Genomic DNA, 24,087 nt, shown 5'->3' with positions numbered 1-24,087 from the left:
CTCATGGAAACTATGAATCCATTTATCAAGAATGTTTGATGATCGTGTGTATCTAATCAGGAAGAATAAAACAAATCTAGCTAAATACTACCCTCTTAAGGCCAAATCGCCGACGTTGAATATCTTTTGGCAAGGCATTTGAAAAGGGAAATCTTTAGTCATATTTCATGAAATTGCTGGAAGCTTCTCTCCCAATAGTCTAAGGAAGTTCAGTTAAAGGTGATGGTTGATATTGATTAAAGGAGGCCGACTATGTGTGGAGGGAACTATAACATAAACATCTTGAGACTTCATAACTTTCTTTGCTAGAGGATGCAATGTCAAAACTGTAGCAAGTAACATCCAAAAATAAGCTTCGATGTTTACCCTGGGATCGAGGGTGGAGGTCGGCTATACCAAGTTTTGGGAGGAATAAAACAAGGCTCAGGCGAATAGAATAATGCTCAAAAGCCTAAAAATCAGATTTCCAGAAAATCAGGATTTTGTCCCCACAGTGCACACACACTCCATCTAGGATGTCCTCACAGTGCAAAATTTTTAAATCTGGATTGTGTATAGTTCATGTCAAAAATACGATACACAACATTGTGGGGACATTTTTTCTTAGTACCAAAACGAGGCTCGCAGAGGGGTTAAAGGCTTTTTAACGTTATTTGCACTATGGGGACATTTTGTGTGTCCCCACAATGTAGGGAAAATACTTGCGTGTTTCCCCACAGTGTAGGTCGGGCAAGTACACACAGACACACATTCTCAGATTCTAACTCAACTGAAGTTGAGAAAACTGGGTGTAGTGGTATTGAATTTCAAAAAGTATATATAAATGAAACAATTTTTTCAAGGAAGTTCCATCTCAGGTCAAGGTATTTCTCATTGAAATTTTAAGTTCGTGATATTGAAAAAAAGTATAAATGATACAATTTTTATAAGGCGTTAGTATTACTACCAGTTTCGAAGGAAGGTAAGTATTTTCGGTGTAGCCTTGAAATTGAAAATCTGTACCGGATATATCCGGCTCCGGCGTACATATGCCCATTGACCTTTATATATATACCCTAGACAAAGTTTCCCAGCCAAGCGAAATCTTTAATCGGAGTTTTTTTGAAAGTGGTACCCTAATGGTATCATTACTCAATAGCGGTGTAAATGCATCGAGAGCGGTAGGTCTACTTCCGATCAAAGATGGCGGATATAGGTTGGTCCAGGGTATATAAAGGTCGGTGGATGCCTTGTTTTCAATACTGGTATTATTAAGGTTATATATACAACTATCAAAATAAAAAATGTTTCAATTTTCAAGGAAAGAAAAGCAATAGGCAAAGGAATTTACATGAAATAAATTTTCCTACTTGTGAGAGAATTAGAGATGTCCGTGTTGACTGTATTTTAAAAGCGTCTGATGTGAAAAGTTCGATAATTGTGAAAAGTACAAAATTGAAACACAGTAAAAAGGTAAAAGGCTAAAAATTTAAAGAGATTTTTCGAAAAACCATGAACATTTTGAAAAAGCGATATCAAGACAAAATTCAAATCAGGTCACCTTAAATGTTATTTTAAAGATATCTTGTTTTTTTATTGTCACATTTTGAAGGTTTTATCTTTTCATAAGTGTTCCCGTTTCATATCAGACACATATTTCATATCAGGACAATGTCTGCCCATTGTTATTTTGTGCTGATATAAACAAAAAAAAGCGTCATGTAACAAGAGAGTTCAATTCTATAAAAAAGAGCTTTTAAAGAAAGGACATAACAACCTTAACGTCGTTCGCCGACAGTCGTCGGAACGATGATCCGACTAAAGCTGCAATAACAATTATAAAGAACGAAGAGATTAAAATTCAGGCGAGGTAATGTAAAAAATCCTATAAATTTGAATAATATATATCTAAATAATTATTGTACATATATACTTTATTGCTATAATATCAATCAAACCTAAAAGAAGTCAATCAATCAATCAATCAATCAATCAATCAATCAATCAATCAATCAATCAATCAATCAATCAATCAATCAATCAATCAATCAATCAATCAATCAATCAATCAATCAATCAATCAATCAATATCTACTCACGTAAAAAGATTTCCTCTGTTATAGCGTGTCTGGAAAAAAGGATGAAAATCACTATGACAATTTACTATTTCAATATCGGTGCTTTTGATCCAGGCACGCTATATACCAAAAGATAATGTTAACATCTAAGAACTTTGGTAAGAAAAGAAAACAAAGCTTAAAAGGATTAAAACCATTCTAATAAAAGGCTAATAAAAATTCTTCTAATATAATACAATCTGCTCACACACAAGCGTCTAAAAAATACTGTCTGTCCGGATAAAGCACCCGTAATCTGCATGCAATTTTTTCCGGACACACTTTAAAGTTCAGTAACACAAAAATAAAACCTTTTCTCCCCATGTAATATACTTTCCATAAAATGTCAACACCATATACTTTGTAATTTTCGAAATCCAATTTGAAAATCGACACTTCTAACACACAATTTGTTCATTTTCGAAGTTCTTTGGTTATGTTACTCGTAAGACCATGACTTTCAGAGGGTGTCAAAGCAACATTTCGTAGTGTTGGTAAACGGATTCATCCAAATTTTCACTAGACCAGAACAAAATGACATTTCAAATTCTGGTATGACCCACTTCAAGTCCGGTTTCCAAAAAGTCAAAACAGATATTCCTTGAAGGATCTGATCAACTAAAAAGTAGCACTACATAACTTGTTGACCATCCATAACACCAACGACAATTTTCATTGGCTGAAAACCCTCCATACTGATACGTGATTGGTTATCGCGCTATCATAGTGACATATGATTGGTTCAGAACGCATCAACGAGTGCTCCATCAAACACACGGTTCCACACGAGCTGTTTTCTGTCTTTTCCTTGGTGGTGAGCAGGAGAAACTTTGGACACTGGCGAGAGCTCTAAATGCTTCTGCAATGATGTTAGCATGATTCTTCACCAATTTCTGCCATGAAGAATGTTCCATGACTTCCTGCGCATGACTGGTAAAGAAGAAAAAAAGAGGAAGGTCAGAATGGCAGGGAAAAACTGAAGACAAGTCTATACATAGAAAGATCCTTTATTGAACAATGTGCGTTTCTTTCTATAACTAATGCGTTATAGCATTCAAGCAGGCTCATTGGCGTCAGAAAAATAAGGTTTGGGTTTTCTCAAAAATGAAGGATATCGAATATTTATATTTTGTTAGGCTATTGGATATCCAAAGGGTTAATAAAAATATCTACAAGAGCGGAGATAACTCGAAAAATCAAAACATTCAAAAGACATTCGAAGTAGAAGATCTTAAAAGAAGAATTTAGAAAAAAACATTAGCAATACGAAATATGGTCACACTAACCTGTTAGTGAAGTCAATGGCAACAGATTTGAGTTGTTGAGCATTGTGAAGGTCAGCCAACACCAAGACATCACAAACATTGTCCACGTTCAAGTTAGATGCTAAAGCTTCCTCGCACATCACTTTCAACCGGTCCAGTGCATACTAAAAGTGGAAAAACAATGCCGCTACAGAGTACCTAATGCGATACGAAATAGAAGAGAGCAAGAGAGAGAGATTCTTCTTTTTATGGTTCTGAAAAGTGTATATCATGCATATTGATTTCTTGAGCACTATCGATTTGACCCGAAAATACACACGTGGTCTTTGACACTCTATAGCAATATGTCTCAATATTCCAATTGTTTCAACTATCCCTGGGGGTCCCTGGTTTATCTAGACGAAAATGTGTTTACGAGTATTCGAATTCTGCAAAATTCCTGATTTCAAGGCTTGTAATTGGGACAGAAATACAGGGTTGAAAATTCAATTGGACGAATTACCGTCTACACAGGGAAAAGTTGCAACACTGATTACCTTATCTGCAGCAGCGAGCAAGGAATCAGCCATCGCATCCAGTCTCGTCACTTTCCCCGTATAAATAAATTTCAACATTTCACGTAAAACGTCTATATCTAAATCAGTGATGGACACAAAACCCTGTTTATTCTCCTCCAAATCGTGTTGAAACATGGCAGCGAAAACCGGTGATCGTGCAGCTAATATCGCTTTATGTACCGGTATTGTCATGTTATTATTTTTCAAAGCCATGTCACTGAAATTACCAGTGTCTAATAAATTGTTCATGTTATCAGCCAGTTCTGAGTCAGGTACTTTCAAATTGGACATCAGCGATTGGCCGGAGACATTCACCGAGTCGGCAACAACACTAACCTGGGTATATGAAAAGGAAAAGATAAATTTATACCGAGTTTTTCGTTCTACATCTGCAATTTGAGTTTCACTAAGCTCATTTGACGTCAATCGATACTTCGATTATCAGCCGAATTGAGAGAGAGTGATATATAATAATAATAATAATGATATATTTCTGGCATTTCCAAAATTTACATTTGGCTCTTCACCTGAAAATTCTGTATATAATATATGTGCAATGTCTAGAAAAAAAATTGTAAAATAACCTGGTAGTATACTGAAGAAAAATTGGGGCCGTATGCGGACAAGCAGATAGGGACGAAGCGGTGGGCTAGTATGACGAATAAAATGATTAGGATTAAGAAGTATAAGGGGTAAAATGTGAATAGTGATAGAGCTAGACTAAAATCTAAACAAATCCGAGTATCTGAGTATGCTAGCTGAGGCCATCGCAATGTGTGCTATTATAAAAAATTAACGAATATATTTAAAAAAAAATACTAACATAATGTTATAAGCTAGACTAGACTAAGGTTCAAGTACTATTGGTGGCTAGAGGTAAAGTAAGCGACAAAATAGATCTAAGAACTCGGTGAGATAGAATCACGACAGAGCGTAAGATAGAATGAGTAAAACTTGCATAGATTGCAACACCGAAGGCTGTGTAAAAGTGTACTGGACCTTGCTAAACACGACCAGTATTTTGACATAAATAAGTGAGCTATCAACTATCTAAATTAAATTAATTGAAAATAATTAAACATCAAATGGAAAAAAAAAAACTTCATAGAACTAGAATATAATAAAGTCATATATATGCACTGAAGAAAATACAGACTAAGAAAATCAGAATGGAGACTAGGGAACCAAGGCTACGAGTAGGGATATTAGGAGAATTGAAATCAGAATTAATTTAAAACTAAAATGGCGCGTGAATCAAATAGAGAATTAGACTAAAACTAGGTATAAGAAATAATATAACATAGAAAGCACCAGCTAGGAAATAGCGAGTAGCAACGCAGGGACTACAGTTGGTAGAATATGGTACTACTGCAAGCTCCTAGCTAGGGCTTTGTCGAAAAAATATTTTTTTGTTTCTTGACAAAAGGCTTTGTAAGTTTCTGAGTCACGACAGTTAACAGGTAGTTCAACGGATTAGAATAGGTGGATTAAGAACTCATAGAAAACACTCCTCGTTAGGTTATCAAACTTTTTTACGAGTTTGCTAGCAATTAAAACTTGATAAGTTGTAAAAAAGTTGTAAAAAATCATTACTTTCAACATTTTCATTGGTCATTACGTATCACGTGGTACATTTTAAATAAGAAAATGCACTTTTTTAGCCCTTTCTATCCAATGCAGAAATTAGCCAAATAATTTGAAATTTATTTTCCTAATTCTAAATACAGTCTTCTTTCACCAGTATGCAACCCATTCGTGACCCATCGATAGTTTCTTAGTTATAGACCATACGTTAATTTTCACTTATCTGAAGATTGCCATTGACAAAAGATTAAAAATTTACATTAAAACTGGTCTAGCGTTTGTTGATGCTAAAACTTAAGTGCAGGATTTAAAATATTTGCAAAATCATCAAAATTGATCGAATCATAGGACAAATTCGTTTTCGAAACTGTATAAATTGGAAAATTGTTCTTATAAAAACAATGAAAAAACTAAACGAGGAGTGCGCAGAGTCATTTACAGATTTTTCTTGTAACAATGAGAAGACAATGGATCTCTCTTGGGAGCAACGAGAGAAGTTAATCCACCTATTCTAATCCGTTGGGTAGTTCATTAAAAATTTTAGAAGCTTCAGATTCAAAGGAACCACTAACATTACAGGTTTCACGCAATTTAATTCCACCAATTACATCCGTTCGAGTCTTGGCTTGCACATATTTCTCCATAGGGAGGAATTTGGGCCAGTCATTCATATTCACTGATTTCCACGCAAGTTTAGCCAAACTGTATTCGGTCCGTTCTTTGACAGGTAGCCATTTCATATCTATTACGTCAGACTTGCGAGAGTAGCTCTTCCGGACGAAGCTAGCTGTGGCATTTTGGACTCGTTGTAATTGGTTGAATAGATATTGTGGTGCGTTGTGAATTACGGTATTACCATAGTCTATTTTACTCAATACAAGAGATTCTGCCAATTGGCGTCGTACACGGTATGGTAAATATCGTTTGATGAGGGATAGACTCTTCAGCGTGCCATATGCTTTAGTGACGATTTTTTTGACATGTTCATTCCATGTTAGGTTTTCGGTGAAGATGATTCCTAACAGCTTGAATAGGGGAACACGCTCAATCACATTTTCGTTATTTGACTTGATTTCGAATTCAAAATTATGCCTCCTTGCATTTTGAGATGTGGCAAAGAGCATCGATTTAGTTTTTCTGGCGTTAAATATCAAGTTCGAATCCAGCGACCATTTCTCAATTACGCTAATATCAGAGTTCATTTCAGTGACACAATTTTCAAGCTCGTTTGGTTTGGTGTGGCGATATATAGTCGTGTCATCAGCATATTGAACACATTTTGCGGTGGTTTTTGTTGCCATGTCGTACACGTAAATGTTGAAGAGAATGGGTCCAAGTATGCTTCCTTGGGGGACGCCATTAGTAACTGTGAGAATGGATGACTTCTTGTCGTTGATCTGTACGTACTGAAGTCGATTGCTCAGATAGTTGGAGATAACATAGAGTGACTTTTTTGAGAATCGTAGTGTGTGAAGTTTTTTGATAAGAGTTTCAAAATCAACTGTATCAAATGCTTTTGAAAAGTCAGCGAGAACTGCAAGAGTGATTTCGCCTCGATTCATCGCTTTCAGGATGTCGTTTTTGATTTTGATGCAGGTGGTTATTGTGCAGTGACCCTTTCGAAAACCAGATTGATGTATTGATAGTAGTTCTTCACTTTCTAGATAGTTTGTCATTTGTGTCATAATCAGTCTCTCGTATACTTTTGAAAGGATCGGTAATATGGAGATTGGACGGTAGTCGCTCGGATCAGCGGGTGACTCAATTTTAGGAATAGGGCTGATTTTCGAGATCTTCCACTGGCTAGGAAAGACGGATTGTCGAATGGAAGAGTTGATAATATGGCAAATGGGACTACAGATTTCATCGATGGCGAGTTTAATGTATTTCGACGGTATCTGGTCATGGCCGGTTGAGCAGTCGTTTCGAAGATTACATAAGGCTTTACGAACGTCAGCGTAATTTAATATATGAGTGAAGGTAGAGAGTCACTATCACTATGTTTCCTTAACACCCTCTCTGGAAGTGCTTGGAATTCGAACACAGTTCATTGCGGTGCAAGTCTGTGATCGAAACCTTCACACTATAAATCGGCAGAATATCAGTGAAAAAAGTATAGTTTAACGTAATAACATTTAAAAAGCTATGTAGAAATCATTATGTAATGCTTTAGGTGGCACCTTAAACCTGCTGCCAAGCCATGGTTATGATGTGAATACTAACCTTCTTAAAGGAAACCATTTCTAAAATTGAGACACTCATGCAAGAAGGGTAGAATGGAGTTGTTAGGGTATGATAAATGTTTTCGATGATCAGAGATGTTTGGAGGACAGAACATTACTTTTTCATGAGAAACTTATTAAAATTCCTCTGAAAAAAGATTTTTCTTTTCAATCTCCACCATTTCATGTAATTTTCAGAAGATAGTTATTTTTTTTTACTTAGCAAATAGAGAAAGAACTTTATTTAAAAAGACCGATATGCTAAATATTTTTTTAAGTATCATTTGTGAATATAAAAATTCAGAGCTCCCTTATTAAAATGCAATCGAAAGAAATATTCGTAACATAAATTATATCACCTCCATTTTAAAGTTAAAAAAGAATTAAGGTTAATTTGCAGTGCTAAATCAGACAGTAAGGCTGTGACCATTCTACATTCTAAATGATGGTTTTTAAACACTTTTTATAAAAAACGAAAATGGGAGGAAAAATAAAGCACGCAAACATAACATACTGAAGTTTAGTAAACCAAACACATATATAAACAAGGAACTCGATACAAACAATTTTTTTTGTAAAATCGGTATAAATTCTGTTTGAATGAAGATTCGCATGAATGACAGTAAACTAATAAAATCTCAACAAAGTGATATTCATGAAATCATGAAGTGGAACCTTATTGTGATTTCGCACTATATTCTTTGAAAGATTTAATATTTATGCGAAGGAGTTTTACAAGCACATTTGACAGTGACAAAGCTTCAACTCAAAGCATTGTGTGCATAGTTTCTTTGACAAGCAATTTGTTTTTATAGGGGTATAACTTTTAGCTTCCACGAGAACGGAAACCCCTGGCTTATAGCGATTAAGCCTTCGAGTGAAATAACCGAATTCACCCCTCCGTCAAGACAAGTAAATATTCAAGCTTATACAACTACAATGACTGAGCAAAAAAAAAAACTAACACAAGCAACCAACCACCTGCTTAGAATATGCAAGCCAAATTTGTATAACTGACGTAAAATTCAAAAAAGTGCTGAATGCAGTGATTTTCAGAGCGGTATCATACTTAGAAAATACTTAGAAAACAACCAACAGATGAATAATTGAGAAAGCAGGAAACTATTGGAAAGTAGTATTGGATATAAGTATTGGAAAAAAGGTTTCTCCGTTTATTTTCAAAGCAAGATAAATTTGTACATACCTCGCAAAACATAGTTAACTTATCTTCAGGTAGTAAACCATTAGCTTCATCCATCAGAAAATCTCTCCTAATGAACTTCTTGAAACCCCAGTCTTTTCCCTGCACAAATCGGTATGCTCTTTGGCTCTCTATAGAAAACGAAATTGATTTTTGATTTTCAAGCCAAAAACTCTTAAAGAAACATAAATTAAAACTGAATGTATTTGCGAGGAAATAATAATTAAAACACGTGGGATAATTTTGAAAAAAGTCACATTGAAAATATGAGCAAAACACGTAGTTAGTTGGTGATTGTCATGCATAACGAGATAAAATATCTACAATGCGGAGTTTTTCCTGAATACTTTGCAAGCATGGTATAAGCCTAAATTTGTTTTGAAATCTACATTTCTTGAAGCTTTTATGAAACTTACCCATAGCTTTGGTTTCTTCACGTTTCGCATTCAGAATTGAAAATTTGAATTTAGCTCGAACTTCACTTTTGTTACATGCAAGCAACAATAAGTACAATGATAAATAATCTTTGCTTTCTTCATCTAATCCTTTAGGATTGATACGCAAACACCTGGGACAAAAGTGAGTAAAGTTAAAAAAGATATGCCCAGTAAAAAAAGTTTTTTCTCATTCCCCTGCACTTTCAGGCGTTCAAGATTCCTTGAAATAATCAACATTTTAACGAACATCAAAAGGGCTGGATATCCAAAGGGTCAGTTAAGATAATGACGTTGTTTTTCATTACACGCAGTATTTGTCGAGAACTTGTGAAAATACACAATTCGAAAAATTGAGGGAAAAAAACTGACGAAATCGACTTGGTATTTTGGACACCTTCAGTTTAACCAACTCCCTTAAAATATTTTCATTATTTCAATGAAATAAAAAAACAAGTATGGCTTTAGATATGCAATGGAATCCATTAAAAATTGTTTCTGAGCCGGAGGTACAGGATAAACAAGAAAGACAGGTCTCGTTAAATATCTCATTGAAAGAATTTTCTACTACATAACATACTATCCAAACTTATCTTCTTCTTATCAGCTTGGTAAAAGTCAGTATGGCTCAGGATTAGAATTACAAAGAAACATACCATTTTAATTTATCATTTGCACCAGCTGAAAAAGTTGAACTTTTCAATGTTTCACCCATTTCTTCACGACAGTAACTAAAATTATTGATTGTCCACATATAAGAGAATTTCACAACTTTGACATGTGTGTAACACCAGTTCTCTGCCACTGGTGCCGGCATTTTGGATGCACTTTCCATGCCTGCCACCACATTTTCACTTGTCACACCTACCACAGGATCCAGCTTGATTACTGATAGCTAACGACAGATACAATTTTTTTCAAGTTTAATTTATTTTGCTCTGTAAAAAAGGGGGTGTTCAAAATTAAAAAATTGATCACTCATTGTGTTTACCTCCTTTCAGATTTACTATGCATCCGTTAACATTAGACAATTATTGGTTAAAATTGCCCTGAAAACACCAAAGAATAGCAAATTAGAGTATTCTAGTCCACAATTTTAATTTCAAAAATGTTTGCATAATTTTAGGTTGGACCTACACCTACTTTAGGTAGATTGTACAACCACTTCATATAAATACTTTTTATTTTAGTTCATGAAAAATTCAGGGTTTGGCTACTTTTTATTTTAGAAAATTTTTTTCCTTATTGTGTTTATGTTTTTTGTGACCCTCAACCCAAAACCATTTTGTTTGAAACATGTTCACTGCCAAATATTTTTTTGAAATTGAGAATTTCGACCTCTTGGAATTTTATTGAGAGTTTGACATTCCAAGGGCTCCTGTAGCCTGAGTTTTGCTTCAAATACCTTCAAACTGTATACTGATTGACGCAGAACTTCATGTAAATTCCAGAAGTGCAATGAAAAAAGCAAGCAAAAACTTCTGTATCAAAAGTAATGGTTCTTTAAAGTACTACCAGTATTTTGGGTTGTACACTTTCTAGTCTGACAACAAAACAGTCCGAATCCAGACAAAATGGAATCAGCCCGGAAATATGTCTACTCTTGACTGCTTTTTTGTCCAACACTGATCGCAAAATTTTTTAATTATTTACGAGCCTCTTTTTTGTCTTGCAGCAGCCAACCCTATGTGGTACTATGTGCTAAATTTTAACTTTGTGTAATACCAAGACACATTATCTTTAAAATATTTATAGAAAAATCTTCTCTGAATAAGCTGTTTAAAAAATCACTCTAACTACGTGTAACTACTTTGCAGACCAGATAGTTGCTATGGCGGAATTAGACAAGGTATGTTGACATAACACAAAGCTAGGGAACATGCCCCTTGTTTGTCAGCATTTGTTTTAAAGTACCTCCCTTTTATTAGCCTGGAGATCCATGCTATGATTTCTTATTCTATATACTGATGGCAAAATATATAGCATGGTATGGGCTGAGAGTTTGAATTTCCCAGATCCTAATAACGGTTGAAAACATTGCCAATCAAATTTTTTAATTCTTTTACTGGTCACACTTTCTAAGAGAAACCGCAAGTTCCGAAATTTGGTTTTTATTTTAGTAAATGAGGACAGCACTAAATTTGAATTTCCTACTGTAAATCTTTTGAGGCAGAAATCTGCCTCACAGGTCATACCCGTCCTGTATACATCAGATTATAAAAATATGGGTCTCCTGTCTACCCTTTTATACCTTCGCTTTATCTCAAAGTTTTTATCCTCTCCAAATATTCCATCTCATCCGTAATCCTGTCTCTTATCACACCTTAAATTTCTGCTCTCTAATTATCTAATAATTGCTTAACATATAACATACACAATTATCTAATTAACAATTTTTTTTGGTTATCGATCTTCATAATAGACAGAGTTAAAAGTTACCCTCGTGACAAGTACCCCTACTGAAAGGCGAACGTACACAGATTGAATTGACCCCCCATTCGTTTTTGTTTGCTTTTTGGCTGACCCCCTTCCCCTTTGTCTCCCCCTTGGTGACGAACATACTTTTTGAATGCGCCTCTAAGGTATAAAGTATTATAGTAAGGCAGCTGAGGTCACAAAAAAATGGAGGGGGTGCGAACAATCCAAAACCAATTTCAATCGAAAATACACACCTCAAATATCTAGAAATCATCAACCGGACCTATCCTAATTATTTACCTGACATCTCTGGTAATATTTTAGGTCCCAGATGACATCATGTAGGCCTAAACATGATCATATTATATACCAAAAGAAGCGTCTTCAAACTTAGATTAAGAAAAATATCAGTAACCATAGGTGAAAATTTCTCTATAAAAAGTTACAAAGGTTTCTTTAACTACCGCAACGTCACTTTTACCTGGTCCGAGAGGCAAAAAGTCGGAAAATTCAAACTCTTCAAAATGAAAACCCAATACCACCATTCGAAAGCTCTCAAAAATCGATATAGAAGACTTTTATTAAGTGGATATATACGATTTCTCAACGTAACTCGAGAAAATTGATTCTGAAAAAAGGGTATATAATAATTGTGGCGCCATCAAAATTACACAGCGTTATAACGTTTTGTAAGCAAATTTTCAAATGTTGATCCTGACCTTTTTCTTAATCTATGTCAAAATCCGCGTTGATTGGGTTTGAAAAAAACCTGGCCCACCTCTCTGGCCCGGGCCATATAGCCTACCCTTGGCCTACCCTTTGGCCCACCTTCAAATTTTTTTTTCCCTGATTTTATTCTCGGACAAACAGGTTACAATGATATGTGAGCGTCGGGATGCGCTATGATTTCATTATGATTTCATCATAAAGCGCTTTGACGTTATTGCATCAGCCGTTTTACAACAAACAATTGGTCAAATCTTCTAAATGCTCTAAGAATTAAACGCTTTTTTTTATAAGAATAGTGTACTTTGGATGAGGGTCAAGTATTCTTAAGAAAGTGCCAAAATTGAGGGTGAAATATTCTTAACGTAGGTCTTGTCTAACCAAGGCATAAGACCCTTAAAATTTTAAATCATATTACCAGAAGTCAGCCTAATGGTAGGCATTGTGCTCTTGCATTAGGGATCCCGAGTTCGAGTCAGGTTCGGATCAACCTCAACCTTGCCAGGTTTTGATATTTTATGTTTTTTTGGGTGAAGATTCCGAAAAAAGGAGTCCGAAGTCCTGAAAAGTTGAAGAAACGACGCTACGGGGGGGGGGGGGTTTCGGCACCCATACAGAACTTTACCAAACCCTCTCCTCTTAATCTATGTCAGGTGTATAAAGTGGGGGGGGGGCGTACGGTTTTTCGGAATAGCGGAAATCAACCCTTTTTTCTTAGGAATTTCGGAAATCAGACAAAATTCCTTCAGTATTTTCTGAATTCTGAAATTGTTTCGGTATCGGAAATCCACAAATTTTTGCTTTGAAATTTTGGTATTATAAAGTTTTTATCCCCTTTTTTCAGAATTTGTATATCAAAAATCAAATTTGATGAAAAATTAGTCAGAACGAGGAAAAATACCCCAAAAATTGGTATTGAAATTGCAAGTATTTTTTAACGGAATTTCGGAAATTTTGGCAAAATTATTCGATATTTCGGAAATTGCAAACCCCTATAAATGCGGGAGCTGGTGGGCATTCTGTGAGCTCAATCCTCAGATCGTGCGCTAAAATAGTAGCTACATAGCTACAAAGTTGTTGGAATGTTTACAAGGCTCTTGACAGAATATCGTTTGTTTGATTGTCAATGATGACAGTGATGTTATTAATTTTGTTAGATCTGACAAATTGGTGTTTGTAAGTGGACTTATTTATAGTTTTGATTCCCATTGAAAAACCATATTCTGGTTTTCATGTTATTAGATGCTGTTTTAGAGCTTTAGAGCTAGCCTGCTCGGGCGTCGGGGAGTCTTCAAAAGGTCACACACTTTCTAGTGCGACAGCTAAAAATCCCAACAATGCAATCCAAGGTTAGGCCAGTTTTCCAAAATAAATTTTGTCCGACAACAAGTGATGAAAGAAATTAGTGTTTCCACAAGCACAACAACATTTAGTATTTAGCTATTAGTATTTATCCAATGAAAATGATGTTGACAAAATATGCACCGCATTGATTATGACATCATTAAATATGTCAATGTCGATTCAACGCCCGTTAAAGAAAATAATTTGTAAATATATAGTTCTTTTTATCGGGAAATTTAGAAATACGAACAAAAAAAGAATCAAATTTAATATTTGTTTCCTATCTAGATTATATTAGTGTTAGAATACGGTAAATTTTCACGAAAAATATTTCGCGATGGCGGTACGCCCAATCGCGCCCACGGGAAAGTTCCAAGTTTTAATTATCGGGAAATCGGGGAAACCGGTTCACCACATGGATAAAAAACGTACGGAATGAAACCTGACAGAAAGTTTTCAACCAGATTTATTCAGATAAAGCTATAAGAGGTTCATTACTTGTGGATTTTAAAACCTACATAAGCAAGAACGAAAGTTGTTGGGAAGGAAAGAGTAAACGCAAGACAGAAGGTTTGGTTGTGTTGATCAGGTATGTTTTTATTCTATACGAACTACTAATATTATAAAAGACCAATGAGGCCCTGACTGGCTGCGGTGGAGTGTATGACGTAACTCGCGTGGTAACTAATTCGCTTTTTGTTGGAAGATCATATTGGGCGTTTTGGCGAAGCTAACGGGCGCCCCTGTCTTTCCGCAACTCTTTCCACCATTTTAGATGGCCATAACAATGGATCTAAAAGGCCAGGGGATGTCAATCGAACGTTCGATTGCCAATCGAACCAATCAAATTAATCGAATTTACTCGAATCCAATTGAATGATTGATTTTCGATTAGCCGAATTGATCGAACACCAATCGAATTCTAATCGCCAGACGATCTCAATCGAACGGATTCGACGATCGAACCAGTCGAACCAAATCGAACGCAATCGACCGATTGAAATTCGATTGTCGAACGCAATCGAATCTCAATCGAATATTACCGCAATTTTCAGATTTGATTGATATTCGATTGCGTTCGATTGATGTTCGATTGCGTTCGATTGCGTTCGATCGTCGATTCATTGACCCCCGGTTTGTTCATCGCATAATTTCTACGGGAAATCGAAAGTAATTTCATTTGGCTTGTGATGTTTGAGAGCTTGGATGTTGGAAAGCTGCAAGAATAAAGCTAGACGATCTCAATCGAACGGAATCGACGATCGAACCAGTCGAACAACAATCGAACCAATCGAATATTCAGTGAGGCTGGAACTTCGATTTTTGAGGATTACGATTTTACCAGCTTTTTAGCGATTTGTGCCTCGCTAACCCAAATCTCGCAACCTCTTTACCTTTAAGGAAGATCGAAATTAGAGTTTTTCAGCGTTCCGAAAAAAACGCAAAGCAAAAAATTTTTCATCTTCACAGGATCGATTCTCAACAACAAAATACATCTTTTGGTCTTTGGGTTTGTTTCTGACGCTTTTCCTTCAAAGAATATCGATCACTTTCCTTTTCCCCTCGAGCGCGCGAGAAAAAAATGATTAGCTCACATTCTCGCGCAGGTGAATAAAGATGAGGCGGCAATCTTGCACTGAGGGTGCTACTTAGTTTCCGCCCTTTTTTGCGCCCACAATAGAATGATCCAAATACGGGGGTATTCCAAATGCTAAACGATGTCGTTTTGTAAGTGTTTATTTTCTAAGAGATACAAGTAGTATATTGAATATTATTAACTTATTTATTTAAGTATTTTTGAGCCCAAATTTAAATATCTGGTTAAATAAAAAACAAATGATAGCAGTTCCGTTTTTCCTCAAACCCCCGGGAAAAGTTTTTTTGCCGACTTAGCTATTTTACAAATTTCGGAAAAGAACTCCCATAGGAATTTCCGATACATAACCCGATTGGTTCATTTCGGAACGGCTTCAAGAAAGTCATAATGGCAGATGATTTTAAAAGTTTCTGAGGAAATGTGTGGAATTTATCGATGTTGATGGCTTGTTGATTCTTTAAAGAAAAAAGATAACAGGTATAGCTTTTTCTAATCCTGGAATATCGAGGTTCCAGCTACACTGATATTACCCAGAATTTTGACGTTCGATTGAGATTCGATTGCGTTCGATTGATGTTCGATTGCGTTCGATTGCGTTCGATCGTCGATTCATTGACCCCCGGTTTGTTCATCGCATAATTTCTACGGGAAATCGAAAGTAATTTCATTTGGCTTGTGATGTTTGAGAGCTTGGATGTTGGAAAGCTGCAAGAATAAAGCTAGACGATCTCAATCGAACGGAATCGACGATCGAACCAGTCGAACAACAATCGAACCAATTGAATATTACCCAGAATTTTGACGTTCGATCAACTTCGATTAGCGTTCGATCAACTTCGATTAACGTTCGATCAACTTTGATTAACGTTCGATCAACTTCGATTAACATTCGATCAACTTCGATTAACGTTCGATCAACTTCGATAACGTTCGATCAACTTCGATTAAGTTCGATCAACTTCGATTTTACTTTAAAAAGTTTAAATTTTGCGGGGCTATAAAATTTGGAAGATTTTTTGTAACACCACCATGAAATTCCCTTCCCACCAAAAGAAGTTAGCAGAAGAATGTTTGCTTTTAATTCCTGGTAAAATCAATCGAAACTAAATCGAAACTAATCGAACGTCAATCGAACACCAATCGAACAGTAATCGAATCCAATCAAAAAAAAGATGTGAAATTCGATTGACGTTTGATCAATTCCGCTAATCAAAAATCAATTATTCGATATTGGCTTCGATTAGGTTCGATTGATTCGGTAATCGAATTTTTCGATTGACATCCCCTGGAAAAGGGCTCCAGCTTTGGGAAGTAGCAATGTTTTTGGTTGTTTTTGATGGAAAATAGTGAGAAACTTACGTTTACAAGTGACATTTAGTTTTTGCTGGCTTATAGAATGGCAGGATCCTGGATGGTTTCCATCCCTAACTGCCAGTGGCAGTGGCGTGACAGTGTAGCTGGAACCTCGATATTCCAGGATTAGAAAAAGCTATACCTGTTATCTTTTTTCTTTAAAGAATCAACAAGCCATCAACATCGATAAAGTACACACATTCCCTCAGAAACTTTTAAAATTATCTGCCATTATGACTTTTATGAAGCCGTTCCGAAATTAACCAATCGGGTTAGGTATCGGAATTCCTATGGGAGTTCTTTTCCGAGATTTGTAAAATAGCTAAGTCAGCAAAAAATCTTTTCCCGGGGGTTTGAGGAATAAACAGAACTGTTATCATTCGTTTTTTATTTAACCGTATATTTAAATTTGCGCTCAAAAATACTTTAATAAATAAGTTAATAATATTCAAATATACTATTTATATCTCTCAGAAAATAAACACTTACAAAAGACATAGTTTATCATTTGAACTACCCCCGTGTTTGGACCATTCTATCGTGGGCGCAAAATAGGGCGGAAACTAAGTAGCACCCTCAGTGCAAGATTGCCGCCTCATCTTTATTCGCCCGCACGAAAACGAGCTAGTCATTTTTTTCTCGCGCGCTCAAGGGGAAAAGGAAAGTGATCGATATTCTTTGAAGAAAAAACGTCAGAAACAAACCCAAAGACCAAAAGATGTATTTTGTTGTTGAGAATCGATCCTGTGAAGATGAAAAAATTTCTTGCTTTGCGTTTTTTTTGGAACGGTGAAAAACTCTAATTTCGATCTTCCTTAAGGTAAAGAGGTTGCGAGATTTGGGCTAGCGAGGCAAAAATCGCTAAAAAACTGGTAAAATTGTAATCCTCAAAAATCGAAGTTCCAGCCTCACTGCGTGAAGTAGCATGGGAATCCAAGCTCATAATTTTAGAAAAAACAAAAAAAACCTCACCTCACAAAGTTCTAAAATTATAGAGCTTGGTGCAGGTAGATTAGTCTGACACAGAATGTTATAAACAGTCTGTGTGTGAACCCTTGTTGACAGAGTTTCTGAACTTTGGAAACCCAGGCAAACACACATAATCAACTTACCATAAAAACTCTTTCACAAGCTCTAAAGACAGCGAAGTCAAGTTTGAATATATTCTTTATTAGAAAAACAGTTAAAAGCAGTCAAAACGCAATTTACCTTACCTCCTGAGTTTGTCTTTGTTATGCTAAAATATAACAAACCTTTGTCATGCTGTCTAATTACAAAAACCTCAAATCACTACTTCCCCGCCATCTTGTTTCACTTTAAATGCCGTGTTTTAAAATTCCTTAGCTACATTATATGTAGGGAAAAGGTTTTCTCCAGGTTTTTTCAATCCCAGGATTAAACTACGAGGGCGGTTCCGCCCGCTTATTTTTCTTTCGGCGTTGAGCGCCCCGGGGATACTTAACAATAAAAGAGATTTTAAGATTAATGTTGAAAAGCATATTTTTTCGATAAATTTGGGCGATACTCAACAAAAAATAAGGTGGTTTTAAACAAATCTTTGACAAATTGGCGTTTCTTTCTGTTCTAATATATGCAAATCACGTCGAAAAAAGAATATATTTCCGCCTTTACTTTCACTTTCGCTTTCGTGTTACGCGATTCCAATTGGATGAATACCGCTCGCTAACAAATTCTGATTGGCTGTAAGTCTTTAGCTTCGGGATTCTGATTGGATCATTTCCCGCGTCACGGTTGAATTTTGATTGTTGAAAGTTTCTGAGCGTGAATTCTGATTGGATGAATACCTGAAAAGTAAACAATAGTATGTAAGTATTTTGCTTATCAAAACCTAAAGATTTCCAGGGGGTTTTATTTACTTTGCATGACGATAATTAAGCCTACAAAACACCGAGAAAAAAACCCAGCATAGAACAGGTGTATTTTGTGATGTAGAATATGATAGCGTGAATCTTTTTGAAATTCTATGTCAGGATTTTTTCTCAATGCCCCGTAACTATGCCCGGGGTACCTGTTGCTAAGACCTTATGTTAAAAACGAAAGCGATTACGGCAAAAAGTAGCGATTTTCGTAATACCTCAAATATTGATACTTGACTGTACTGAAAGACTTTCAAAACTACTAAAAACCACATCAAAACATCAGCCACATGTATTTAGACTTCCAGTCAACAGCCATTTTGTTTCTAAATGAATCTATGTTTTCATTTTCTATTTCTATTTCTATTCGATAATTTACAGGAGGTTACAAAACCTATTCTCACAAATATTATCTAGAAAAGAATATAAATATAAGGTAAATAAATAGTGATAAAAAATATATGTATCTGGCTTAAAAAAAAAATAAACTTAAAATTAAAAATTGCATATAAAAACAAGATTTATTTACTAAAAATAAATATAAAAACATCTTAAAAGGTATATAAAGCTTAGTGAGTAGAGAGATTCATTTGTTTTCCTTTTTTCTGCAAAGTCAGCTTTTTCCATAAATTATGCGCGCGCATCGAAATTATCAAAATGCGCGCGAAAGTACTGCTAAGTAATACGCCGAAAGCTGGCCAATCAGGCCAAACCTGCATTGCAGGGAAAAATGTCCCTGCAGGCGAGTTACCTGCACCAAGCGTTAAACCAGCAGCAAAAATATCATAAACTAGACTGTGAAAAAAGTTTAACGCTTGGATTCCCAGGCTATGCGTGAAGAATTGTTGATTTCTTAGATAGATGCCTTAGTTTTTGAGGTTGGTCATCAGGCAAAATATGACCCATAAAAGATTGTGCGACTGTTTTCGGACAAAAAGCAGTCGGAGTAGACAAACTTCTGCACTGATTCCATTTTGTCTGAATTCACATTCGGAAAATGTTTTGTTGTCATCACATCCATCCCGTCTAGGAAAAGGTCTATTGCTTTGCAAGTATTCCTCCTATAACTGGACTTACTGTTACTGACTTGTAAATCGATGTTAAAACATACTTTTACCGCAAACTTGAAGAAATAGAAACATTTTGACAAATTCTTGAGGTCAAATCAATTTCGTCGAATGTAGCCATGTTGAATCTCCATTTTGATTTTCGATTTTGTTTTGTTTTTACAAATCGGGGAAAAGTTGGTCTAAAATCGGGATTTTTTGTGGCGGGAAAAGGCGGAGCTCGATGGCGGTGTAAAATTTTTGGTCCGCCTCAGATCCTTACACTTAAACTTTCCAAACAATCACCCTTTTTGGCTAGGGATTTCGGCGGGGAGAAATTTTTAGCAGAAGTCCGACACTTGCTAGTCCGACCGCAAAAAAGTCCGACAGTATATTTGACGGTTGCGCCAGCTCTCCGAAACAGATTTTGTCCGACGACGAGTGATAGAAAGAATAGTGTTTCAGCAAAAATTAAAAAGTAATATTTAAAAAGATAAAAATTTGAGTGACGAGGATTGGCAAAATAGTTCGTTTCTAAGACGTCTCAATTTGGGGTCAGTCGCTGCTATACAAAAGAAGAGGATCGTCAATGATAAAAAATGTGCGACTAATGTTGGACAAAAAAGCAGTCGGAGTAGACAAACTTCCGGGCTGATTCAATTTCGTCTGGATTCGGGCTAGTGAGATGTACCGCTCTAGGTAACTTGGGACCCTGTGTACTACCCACTACCTGAGAATCCGAACTTCATCTTTCCGCAGTAAGCCAAGGTTCGATTCCTACATTACAAATCCTCTGTAGATAAAAAACATTCCTAGTCATCACTTTAACATGGCTTTGGGCTTTCCTTTAAGGAGTAATGGCCAAGTGGTCAAGGGTCTCAGTGTCTCAAACCAGGCAGGGGTTCGCGGTTCGAATCCCCGCTCCTTCCTATGTTCCGTTCAGTTGAAAGATAGTCAAGGCAGCTGGCTGTGGACCACCCCGTGAAAACAATCGAAAGACTGGCTTAAAGTCCTAGATTACTGGGCTATTCACGTAAAATATCGACTCTATCTACCTAGAAAGAAAGATAAAGGAAAAATTGAATGGAAAAAGCCTTATTTTTAGTTCTGTATAGTATTTAGAATAAGATAGATGATAAAAACTATAAATAATCAGTCCTATGTACAAAAATATACACTTTTTGATAGGGTGTTCAATATATATAATACTAGTGGTTGTAAAATCACCTCCGATAAAAAAACTAACATATTTATTTACATGGTAAATGACAAATGATATGCTTTTCTATTTCCAGCAAATTTAAATTCAAATTTGATAAAAGTTTTTAAAAATTGTTTTTATAAATCCTGTTGGGAAGGTACTGTTTCTTAAAGTGAAACTTTTATACGGCACAAATACAGCTCCATCCTCTCAAAGAGTCACATCAGTAATTCTGTATTCTGTACTGCTTCGAAAGGGAATCTAAGCCAATCAAAATACGAACACTACCTCAGCCAATGAGCAGTAACAATGTCTTCGAAAAAGAAGATCAATGTCTCATGCAAACTCCTCGTTTCAAACCAACTTGATTTACACAGACCCTTTCCTCAACTTTTGCGAGTTAAACGACCAATATAAACCCATACAGCGAGTACACTGTTTGGATATGGGTGCACGTGAGCAGCTAATGCAAACTCAATGTCGGTGTCTTCAGCATTATGAACACCAGTGCTGTATACACGTTCGATAACTGATTCAATATCGGTGAAAGGCATATGGAGAGGAAATCCAGTTAACTAAAACAAGAAAAATTAAATACGAAATTAGAAACCGTTATTTCCCACATTAGTTGCGCGGCCAGCGCGGCCAACGTAGTTTTTACAAAAACGTTAGACTATACTTTCGTCCACTAACGGATTCCTGCTCCTTTTACTACCTATAATACCAACGGATTTGTAGACCTCTGTGATTCCGAATACAAAAACGTTGGATTAAAATTAATTAAGGCCCCTTTTTGAAAAAGAAACCACACAAAATCCCAAGATGTCCCAAGATGTGGTACAAAATTAAAGGTTTCGCTTTTTCTTGCCTGACAAAGATCGAAGATTAGACGTCACATTGTTTATAATTACAGTTGACGCTCTCTAATTCGATTTTCAAGGGGAATCGAATTTCCATCGAATAAGGGAGTGTATCTTGTTGACGGTGACTTTAAAGATTATCGAATAATGAAGCGTAGAACGTCGAATAAGAGAGTGTCAACTGTATTACTCTAACCTGATGTGAAGAGAGAACTTGTTTCAATTGTTCATGGTGATCTTCTGTTGTCATTGATGACATCACAACTTTCGATTCGATCCTAAAAATTTAACCAAGAAGAAAAAGAGATAAAGAAGATGAATTCAATTGGCTGGAAAAATTTTATTCTGTTGTCTTTTTTTTTTACTTCATGTTCCCTCCGATGATGACAATCAATTTTGTTGAATTCGACTTTTAAAATTTGTCAACTTTTTTACTCATTTTAGGGATTAGTAGTTTTGCCTAAAACGTCATTATTTGCTATAAAAACTTTTGTCAGGCCCAACTTGCGGTCCCCTCTCAAAAAAGTTTCAGAATTTGAATCAAGAAGAAAGAGATACAGTCGACGCGAAGCTCCAAGGGGGGTAAGAATTTACTTCAAATAACCAGGAGTTCGAATAACTGACAAATTCGTTTTCTTGCCAGATTTTCAACATAACCTTAATGGAATGGATTCTTTTTAAGTACTCGAGGCGTTGTGGTAATACTCTAGACCGAATGAGAATATTGAAGAACTTTTGAAGAAATTGCCTGAAAAGTGTAAATTGCCAATGGAGATGCACAAGGAATTTAATTGACTGGACAAATGTTATTCTACTGTTTTTTTTAAACTTTCGACAATTATCTTCGACTCATTCTCAAAACAGGACAAAAACATTGGCCATTGGGCTGTCGCAAGCTTTAAAGTTGTTCACATGGATTCTGAAAGCATAAATGCCGGATTGATTCAGGGAAGATTAAAGAAAACTATACTTACGTCATTAATAAATTTTTGAATGCTTGTGTGCAATATCTAAAAAAAATACGATGTAATGATATTGATAATGACTGACGTTCAATAGTTATCATTACTATGGATTAATTTCATTTTGGAAATAGTCATAGATTAGCTTAATTTTTTTTACACGCATTTTTAATATAAGAACATCTTCTATAAGAATATCAGGGTGAAAATTGGCCAAATCGTAAGAATACCCTGAGAAAACCCTCTAGGGTGAATTCCACAGATTTTAATAAAAATACAGAAATTTTGTATTTGGCTAACAGAAAAAACTGGGTTTTTTGTTACATTTAGTTTGAAACTTTAAGGTAGAAATATAATTTTAGCTCCCAATGTGCACTCAAAATTCCCAAACTGTCAAACTGATCATTTCTCATGTTTGTATTAAAGTCAAGACAGCGATGTCTTCTTTTATCTCCTGCGAATGTTTTTAGCTCTTAGGATTTTTATTTTATTTTAAATCGTTATCATTAATATTTCCATCATGTATATTTTTTAGGCAAAGTTATTATATTATCGCAAAGACTTATTATATAAAAAAAGAATTAAAAAAAGTAAGAATACGTTAAGAATATATCACCCTCAAATTTGGCAATTTCTTAAGAATACTTTACCCTCATGCAAAGTACATTATTCTTATTGGAAACTTCCCTTACCTGTTAAATTTGGTTATATGACGTGGCCTCCATTCCATGAGTCGGTCACGTAATGTTCGTTCAATTCTACAACAAATAGAGTGTGAATATTTTCATCGATTTCAAGCGTTTGACAATACTGGCTTCAATTTAGGTAGTTTATGTGCCTAATGAACGCCGCTTGTCAAATTTTTATTAAATTTTTGATTTTTTTTAACCAGACCTTACTACCTTAAGGGAACTTATTTTGGCGGGAACTAATTTTGACGAGCGGCGAAAATCTTAAAAAATTTTAATTTTGGCGGGAACTAATTTTGGCGATTGACAGCGTAAATCTGTTCTATTATGCCTTATTTTGAGCAATTTTGATGAATTTCAGGGGTTATTTTGGCGAGTGAGCAAAATATTTAATTTTGGCGGGAACTAATTTTGGCGAATTTTGCCTAAATTCGCCAAATTCGCCAAAATTAGTTCCCGCCAAAATAAGTTCCTTTAAGGTAGGACGGGAGGGGTCTTAATTGTGGGGGGGGGGGGGGTATTTTTGAAATCAGCTGTATTAAAATTAAAAGATTTTCCAACGCACCAGTTTATTAGGCTTCTGTGAGTAATCAGTTATGAAGGACATTGTTAAACGTTAAGTTTCGAAACTTTATTTTTCGAGCAGAAATATGAC

At 35.6% G+C, this 24,087-nt stretch overlaps 2 protein-coding genes across 2 annotated transcripts in view; both read right to left on the bottom strand.

Annotated features, from left to right (window-relative positions):
• Positions 1-866: 866 nt before the first annotated feature.
• On the bottom strand, positions 867-10,293 carry LOC136807221 (speckle-type POZ protein-like). Its single transcript, XM_067063817.1, has 6 exons — positions 10,016-10,293; positions 9,342-9,493; positions 8,929-9,056; positions 3,898-4,254; positions 3,383-3,525; positions 867-3,026 (listed from the first exon to the last, which is right to left on the bottom strand). The coding sequence occupies exons 1-6, from the start codon at positions 10,192-10,194 to the stop codon at positions 2,864-2,866; spliced, it is 1,122 nt and encodes a 373-aa protein (XP_066919918.1). The 5' UTR covers positions 10,195-10,293; the 3' UTR covers positions 867-2,863.
• Positions 10,294-20,801: 10,508 nt separating this feature from the next.
• Positions 20,802-24,087, bottom strand: part of LOC136807229 (coiled-coil and C2 domain-containing protein 2A-like) — a 48,062-nt gene continuing 44,776 nt past the window's right edge. The window contains exons 39-42 of the mRNA XM_067063824.1: positions 23,436-23,501; positions 22,756-22,791; positions 21,978-22,059; positions 20,802-21,496 (exon numbers count right to left, since the gene is read on the bottom strand). Coding sequence (XP_066919925.1) covers positions 21,308-21,496; positions 21,978-22,059; positions 22,756-22,791; positions 23,436-23,501 — 373 coding nt within the window. The 3' untranslated portion in view covers positions 20,802-21,307. The remainder of the gene's footprint in view (positions 21,497-21,977; positions 22,060-22,755; positions 22,792-23,435; positions 23,502-24,087) is intronic.

This window comes from Clytia hemisphaerica, unplaced genomic scaffold, assembly GCF_902728285.1.
Source record: "Clytia hemisphaerica strain Z4C2 unplaced genomic scaffold, Clytia hemisphaerica genome assembly, whole genome shotgun sequence".
Classification (NCBI taxonomy): domain Eukaryota; kingdom Metazoa; phylum Cnidaria; class Hydrozoa; order Leptothecata; family Clytiidae; genus Clytia; species Clytia hemisphaerica.
This window is presented reverse-complemented; position numbering and strand designations above follow the sequence as displayed.